The following is an 8,449-nucleotide window of genomic DNA, read 5'->3' on the forward strand; positions in this document are numbered from 1 at the left end:
AAAATACATAATTGCATAAATATTCAAAGGTCACATTGAATAACCAAGGTCTTGCTTCATTCACCCTGCAAACTGAATGTATGCTTGGCAAGGGCAAAAGTTCAGATGAAGTAGTTCTCCTGAGCAAAGAAAAGCCACTAAGCCAAGTGCAAACATACACAAAGCACATCTTCTTTATTAGTTTCCACTTGGTTAAACACAGAGGTATGGCATTCTATTGAATTCCTCTTTAAACAGACTTAATCCTCTGAGCTGGATGGGCTTCAAAAAAAAAAAAAAAAAAAAGCCCTCCTTCACTTTTAATTAGAAATACAGTGCCAGTTGTGGTAGCGATGCTCCGGGAGCCTAATGTTCACATACCAGAGAAGCATAATTCATCATGATGGAAGAAGGTCTTGTGGGCTGGAGGTAGTTTTAGTTTTGCTGCAGTATAAAACAGTGTTATTGACATACACATTACTCGGAACCCATGGAGAGCATCACTAGGAAGAGCGATAGTGATAAAGTTGTCATTATATAGCCATCAACTCATCAATACAGTGCTTGAGGTTGCCCTGTCACTTTGCTTAATTATCAACTCTTTTATCTGTCATAAATATTGGCTTAGATTCTTAAAGTGAGTCTTCTACAGGAAGCAGAGTTATACACTGTCTGTTGTTTAGTGATGTGCCCCATTACGTGCTAAATTTCCTGTATAAATGAGAACGAGCAGCAAAATGGTGTGTGTGTGTGTGTGTGTGCGTGTGTGTTGTTTTGTTCTTACACGTCTCTTATTATGTAAATGATTGCCTTCCAGGATGCCCAATGACATCATCCCAGTAACGTTAGACTCAGCTCACACAGACCTCCAGTGGTGCAACGGTGCAACTGCAGAAACGCTGCATTATTGATATTACATAGTCTTTAATGAAGATGCAAAGAAAAGGTACACAGTTCAAAAAGCATGCGTTATATTACTGGTCCATTGCATTCCGATCCATTTAAAATGCACATGTTAGAGAGATGGATGAAGAGAGAGAAAGAGAGTATCTTTCTATATGCACATCTTTAGTAAGCATATGTGTAGTGTTCAGCTGGCTTGCACCTGTGTCTATGCCTGTGATTGTGCTTGTACCCCTCGACTCCCACTCACTCTTGGTGTGTTAAACAAAGCACAAAAAAATGCAAAGCAGTCTTTTGTTTACTCGGAGATGACTTAATCTAGCCAGACCCTTATTACAAATTTCTCTGTGGCTCCAGGATTTGGGCCAGGAGCTCTTTAGAGAAAGAGAGAGGGAAAACTGGCTCCAGTATAGTTCTGTATGTTTGCAGTGAGCCAGGAGCTTGTAGAACAAAAAGCCTTCCAGCACTACAGCCCTTCACTGAGAGCCAAGTCCACAGCAGGCACACCATCAAAAAAATAAATAAAAAGAACTGCGGGGACCTGAGCAAATCTACTGACATCCGAGCTTAGGCCATTTAACTCCAAATGATACACCAGCTCGAGGCTCGGTTAAATGCTGTGCTGTAGAGAAAGGACTATAGTGTACGTGTGTGTGTGTGTGTGTGTGTGTGCGTGCATATGTGTGTGTGTACCAGCATCAAGAATCACTAACAGTTCAACCTCCTAATACCATGATTGCTGTTTGAATTAATGCATTCTTTTCTTAGAAAGACACCTGGCATGCACTCATATGCCTCAATATTAATAGCTAGATACGCATTTCGCTGAAAGAGGAGTTTGGAGAGGTTTATTAGTGCATATTCGATGCCGTGCGCAGGTGCGACCAGAGCGCGTTCAAAGAACAAAGAGACGCGCGTTCACGTCAACAAGCACGCAACCCCAGTGAGTGCAAGAGACAGTTGGACAGAATGTGTGGTCTTCGTTGGCATTTTGGTGCAGAGAAGACGTGGTAGCAATAGTCAGAAATAAGGCTTGTGCACGTAGCAGGGAAGGAGGGGTCGGGGAATCGCAATTGCATTACAATTTTTTTCTAAAAAAAATAAATATATGCAGGTGTGTAAGGTTTTGCACGCAACTGTGTATAATTTGGGTTACAGCTCGTTTTCGTGTCGCTGTTTTGATTAGGGAGGATATGCAAACTGCAACTAGAGGTCTTTACGACTGTTTTACAAGTTGCGGGTTTTTTCCACCTTTCGAGGGCTTCAGATTGTGCAGAAGAAAAACACTGTTGATCTGCTCCCAAACTCGAAGCGCAAAGAGCCCCGCCCCTCTCTCCGCTCCTTCTCCATGCTTATAACCAGCAGCATCGCGCGCACCCAGAAATACCCAAGACAAGCACTGGACCTGACTACATCTGTACGCTCCTTGCCGTTTCAATCGGGACGGAGTATTGAATATTATCCCCGATTTTATTTTCATTTCGATCGTGCACAGAGACGCGCCGTCGCGTCGCTCGAGAGTCAGGGGGAAGATGGATTTTTTAAACCACAGCTACTTGAGCGCGCGCACGTCTTACGACTACACGTTCAACTTCTGGAACGACTATCTTGGCCTGTCCACGCTGGTGACGCAGAGCAGCAAGCGCGCTCCCGGCGGCGGAGCGAGCCCCAACTCCATCACGGAGTCCCTGAAAGCCACGCTGGGCCTGGACGACTCGGCGCCGTGCTCGTGCGCCGCGCACTTGGACTACTGCTGCTGCTCCTCGTCGTGCTGCTCCTCGTCCTCATCGTGCGGCTGCTGCTGCCCTCCTGCAAGCCCGCCACCGCCTTCCCTGCTTGAGCTGAAGGAGCGCTTCTCGGCGCTCGGGCCGTTCCGCGGCCACGGCGCGGGGATCGTAGGGCACGAGCGCGACGCGGGCTTCGGAGGAGGTGGTGGAGGTGGCGGTGGAGGAGGAGGAAGTTTCGTGGCGTTCGACCTGTTCGGCGCGGACAGGAAGGTGCGCAAGACAGCGGCGGCGCGCGCCAAACAGGAGCCCAAGATCTGCGTGTTCTGTCGGAATAACGGCGCGCCGGAAGAGGTGTACGGCTCGCACGTGCTGAAGGCGCCCGACGGCCGCGTGGTGTGTCCGATCCTGCGCGCGTACACTTGCCCGCTGTGCAGCGCCAACGGCGACAACGCACACACCATCAAGTACTGTCCGCTCTCCAAGGAGCAGCCCGCGCCCAGAGCGCTCAAGGGAGGCCGGGCTGTGGGCGGTAAGCGCGTCAAAATCTTCTGAGAGCGAGAGAGAGAGAGAGAGAGAGAGAGAGAGAGAGAGAATAATAATGAATAAGCACCGATCTACACGCGCTCAGTAAATAAATCACCTACATTTATTGCACTGAACCTTTATTTTTTCTTTTCCCAGTTGACTGTTCCAATTGCGGATTTTCGAGTCTTAACTTGCTAGACTGTAGGATTTATTAAGCAAATAAGATATCAATGTTTTTTTTCTGTTTTCAAAAAAAATCCTTATATTTTTATAGATGCTTTATTTCCATAGTTTATTGTATACTTTATTCATAAAAAATCTTTTTTTTTTCACGTGTTTGTCTTAGATGTTTATCAGTTTATATCCAGTCACGTTTATAAAAAATAAAAAAAATGGTTTTTTTTTTGTTTAAATGGGCAAACGTCATGAATGTTAGCAAAAAAAAAAAATATATCAGAGCAAATAAGTATTTTCTTTACTGTAAGCTAAGCTTACATATACATGTGTTGTGTCTTTTAAACCAAAGTTCAGTTTGCCATCCTGAGAATGTTTCATTTCCAATCCGCTGAAGTTTCCTTTTGAGTTGGGTTTGGTTTATTTAGCCCATTCCTTTCTTCCTACAGTCCACCACATGCTTTCATTCCCTCCCTGTCTGACATTTGATATGGGTGAGGAAGAGAAAAAAAAGCACCAAGCTCAGAAACACAATGGGGTCTCTGTTGGATGTTACATGGTCTTAGCATAACCTCATAATGAGTAGATGCCCAGCCAAACTGGCCTGTTATGAGCCCTACTGGCATAGTTGGGTGTGGGCTAGTCTTTCAGCCAGACCCCATTCGAGATGTCTTTATTAGGCCAATACAAGGTGCCCTGCTAATGTTTACACCCCAAGAATGGGGAACACACACACACGTATACACACACACACACTGGAGAATGCGTCTTGAGGGGACCTGTCTGGCGCCGGAGCTGCCCTCGTGCACCAAGCTTTCACACTTGACCTTTTTACCCTGAAAACCATCACAGGCGAGCTGCAGAAAATACAGTGGGTGAGTTACAAGAAAAATGCAGTCTGACAACTCTCCAAGGGTCAGTGGTGAACAGAATGAATGTTCTTAATAAAAAAAAAAAGCCTTTTCTTCCCTGTTTTGTTTTTGTAAAACAATGCATTTGCCCCCTTTTTTGCATTATGTACAAAAAAATGAATCCAAAAGTATGATGCAAAAATGTTGTGAATGTACAATTTTAAACATGCAGGACTGCACATGGTCTGACCATTTGTTTACCAAAGGAATTCAATTGTAATGAAGTAAAGAAACATAGGTTTGCTGTAATGTAAATAAATTTAAAAAAGTCAAGTCATGTCTATTCAGTATTTTAACATTTAAAAGTGACTTTTAGAGGGTGCTACCTCAACAATATTTTGTACTTACATGTAAAATGTCAATAGCGGTTTATTAATATAGCGCTGCCATTTATAATAAGGGTTTTTAATAGTATTTTTGATCTTTGTATAACATAATTGTATTTTTTCTTTCATTGCATTCCAATAAGCTCTTAGCATTGTTTGCCAATAGGTGATGGCTGAATATAACGGCAAGAAATCTTACTATTTTTCAGTTGTTCAATGTTGCATTCTTGATGAGTGAAAGATAAAATGGAATTTGTCGAAAACTTTAGACAATTTGCCACTTTTAACTGAGGTTTGTAATTAAATTAAAAGAGGACTAAAAAAGAAACACTGTTGGATTTTGTTATTTATATTTTTTGTCACATTTCTCCTGTCAGCAGCTGTGCACAGTTAAAAGGAAATGCATTCGGTAGAGAAATAAACTCCTTGTCAAATGTATTACTCCATGCGGTTAATTTGTCCTACATATTTCGAGTGCTGTTTAAAGTACAACTCTGCAACTTGTCGACTGAGTTGTTGTTTTTTTTAGTCACTGTCACTGCCCACCTTTCTCCTAATGGCTTTAGCTTTAAGTAAACAGACAGGGCCAAACACACACAGCCCTGTGTAGGCTGTTCCACTGATATAATATGATGCAGTCTCACAGTTTCAGCTCACAATCACAGAGAGAGAGAGAAAGGGAGAGAGCTAAAGAGAGAGAAAGAGCAGGCCTCAAGGTTAAGAAAAGCTGCCTACAGCAGAGCGAATGATGCTGGTTCTATTTTCGCAGTGTGATTTTGTACACTCGAGTGTCTAACTTTACTCCCCCCAGGGGAATTTGATTAGCTGTCAGCTCATAACTTCTGCACACTTTAGAAGTGAGGAAGTAAAGAGGGCAAAGGCCAGTGTTCTGTTTTCTCTCTTTTGCTTTCTTTTAGTGGGAGCCAGCACACCTTCAGGCCAACTCAACCCCTTTCCCTCTGTCACACATAAATGTGCAACACCACACTCACAGCTGAAACACCTCATTAAAAATGGATAAATACTAAGTACAGGAGGGATTTTTATTACAGTGGACAGTAGCCTGGTGAGTTCTGGTGCACAAACACACACACACACACACACACACACACACACACACACACACACACACACACACATGCACGCACACAATGAGAGACCGCTTCCTGACAGCATATATAAATATTTCAGCATATATAAATACACACACACACACACACACACACACACACACACACACACACACGTGTGCCATACTCAAACATTTAACACAAATTTGGAAGCGCTGAATTGATGAAACTGTCTTTATATTCTATACCATTACAATCTCCTTCCACTGGAAGAAAAAGGTCTAAACCTATTCCAGCATGATTATGTTCCTGTGTCTTAAGGGAAAGCCATGAAGACTTGGTTTGCTAAAGTGGGTTTGGAAAAACTTGCGTGATCTGCACAGAGCCCCAAGTGAACACCTTCAGAACAATACAAAGTAAACTGGAACAACAAACTGCCCCTGGCCTCCTCATCTGACATCACTGCCTGACCCTACTATTCTCTTGCAGCTAAAAGAGCACAAATCTCAACAGCCATTCTCCAAAAAGTGAAAAGCCTTTCTAGAAGAAAGGAGGATGTTATAACAGTGTGTATTCTGTGTGAAATCAGATGTTCAACAAACATGTTTGGGTGTACGTTCCAGAACATTATGGTATACAAATAATGTATGGGTAGTTATCTGTTAAGAAATGTGGCTACATGACAAAGAAAATTGAAAATTTAGCTTTTTTTTTATGAAATTAGCTTTTTTTTCCCTTCAGCTTGAGGCAGACCAGTTACAGGTACTTGACTCAAAACACACAACTTTAAAGTAGTTTACAGCAACATTATGTGATTGTGTTTATTCTATTTGTTATTTATGTTTCTTGCAAGAGGACCAAAATACGTAACTGATACTATAGTTAACTATGCATGTAAGCCATGAATGTGTAAAATAAAAATAAAAAACTTTCACATAGCAAACATACTATATTGCAAAACTTACATCACTTATTACTATTCACATTAAATATTATAGATATTTACCTACTGTATATTGACCGACATTACTACATTATTAGTAATACCAGGAAGCAACATATTACTTAAATGCCCAGTATTATGAATTATAGTGTGCATTGTAGCGGTAAACTCTCAGATTAGAATTATACTGCAGTGAGTCAGACACAAATCTGTAAAAAGAAGACTTCATTTTTCTGGTATACAGTTTGACAATGTAATTTGGGTATCTTGTGTATTTTCTTGGTCTGCCTATACATTTTCCTCTGCTATATGAGTAAAGTTTTAATGGACACTTGGCTGTATTTCAGCATAGCCTGTTAAAATAGATTCTGCAGTTCACTTTGCCTTAACCCCATTTACATATACAAGGTCTCTTCGAAAGAACCTCTTCTAAATCAGGCTGGGAACATGTCAACTTTATAGATTATATTTATCCAAAGCACATTTAGCATTTATTGGGTGTTTTGTTTCTATTCTCGGCCTGGGAACCAAATTGAACTGCATCTTAAAGCTCTGAGTAAAGATAATCCAGGCATTACAGTTTAGACTTTTGGTTCCCATTACACAGTTAGGTTACTGAAAAATATGCTTGTTAAATGAAAAAAAATGCTATTTGTATTGAAAATAATATCCTGCAATGTGTAAAGCAGTTTCACTAATTGAAATAAAGAGACACTCACCTAAAACCTTATTACATCATTCCACAGGCCGGTGTCAAACTACAGCTGGAAGGATGATAACGTTGCACAGTAGAGATTTTACTACTCTAACCAACGTGATCTGACTTGCGAAATCCTTAAAAATGAGGAGAATTGATCTGTGGTCCTTAAGGACTGGATTGTAATACATTTGCTCAGTGTGGCTTTGAGTTGCTAATTGTTTTCTCCAGATCATTACAAAAGAGCAGTAATAAGGTAGACACTGTCCAAGCAATAATGATGGACTTACTAAATCTTTAGTGAGCTGGGAATTTGCTTCTGACGGACAGTGGAAATGGCTGAAAAACTGTGGAGGGTAAAATTGGCTTGCAGCCAAGCGTGAAACCTATACTAGAGCACAGAAATGGAGGATCTCCTCTTCATGAATACTTCATACCTGGTCTAAGAGGTTACTTCAGCATGCAGTAAGATATGCCTAAGGATGTGAATTTTCATCTTTATTTAATAATTTAACACAAGCATTGTTTTAGGATGGCACAAACAAGACACACCATTTTCAGTTCCAGGATTATGTTAGTTAAATCAGCTAGGATGAAACAGTACAAAATAGAAATATTGTCCCAAATATTTTCGAATATTTCTCAAATATAATGGTATGGTCAGTCAATTATTTCACAGTATTTTGCCAAAAATGTCTTTTATGCCAAAAAATCTTTTTATTAGTTGAAAAAGAAGGATTGTAATTTTTTTTACCAGTTAATAGTTTTTAAGTTGTGGAGTAAAACATTACAATTTAGTTTAAATAACAGCAGCAATAAACAGATGGTTTCCTCACCTGTCTGTTTTTTTTTCCAATAACATCAAAATCAACAGCTTGATATATTACTAAAAACAAGAAGTAAAAAAAAAAAAACAGCCACTGATGCATAATTTTCCCAAGAAGGAACATATACTGACAGGTACAAATTGCTTAACCCTGAGACTCCTTCTGTGAATGTCTCTTTAACAAATGAACGATTATACATTTTTTTCACATTAAATAGCACATTATGTAATTAGATCTTTTATTCATCTTGTATCATATAAAACATCTGTCATACAAGTTTTGATTTTACCAATCACCAACTACTAATTAGCTGATTTTCTAGAAATTATGATGTATTGTATGAGATCACTTTGAGTTATGCTGTTAC

General features: G+C 40.4%; 1 protein-coding gene across 1 annotated transcript; it reads left to right on the forward strand.

Moving 5' to 3' along the window:
- The first annotated feature begins 321 nt into the window (after positions 1 to 321).
- On the forward strand, positions 322 to 4,873 carry nanos1 (nanos homolog 1). Its single transcript, XM_046850442.1, has one exon. The coding sequence runs from the start codon at positions 2,415 to 2,417 to the stop codon at positions 3,159 to 3,161; it is 747 nt and encodes a 248-aa protein (XP_046706398.1). The 5' UTR covers positions 322 to 2,414; the 3' UTR covers positions 3,162 to 4,873.
- Positions 4,874 to 8,449: the final 3,576 nt, after the last annotated feature.

Source organism: Silurus meridionalis, chromosome 5 (assembly GCF_014805685.1).
Source record: "Silurus meridionalis isolate SWU-2019-XX chromosome 5, ASM1480568v1, whole genome shotgun sequence".
Lineage (NCBI taxonomy): Eukaryota > Metazoa > Chordata > Actinopteri > Siluriformes > Siluridae > Silurus > Silurus meridionalis.

Bases quoted from the DNA above. Each gene is read 5' to 3' on its own strand.
- nanos1 (XM_046850442.1), top strand. From the start codon at position 2,415: ATGGATTTTTTAAACCACAGCTACTTGAGCGCGCGCACGTCTTACGAC.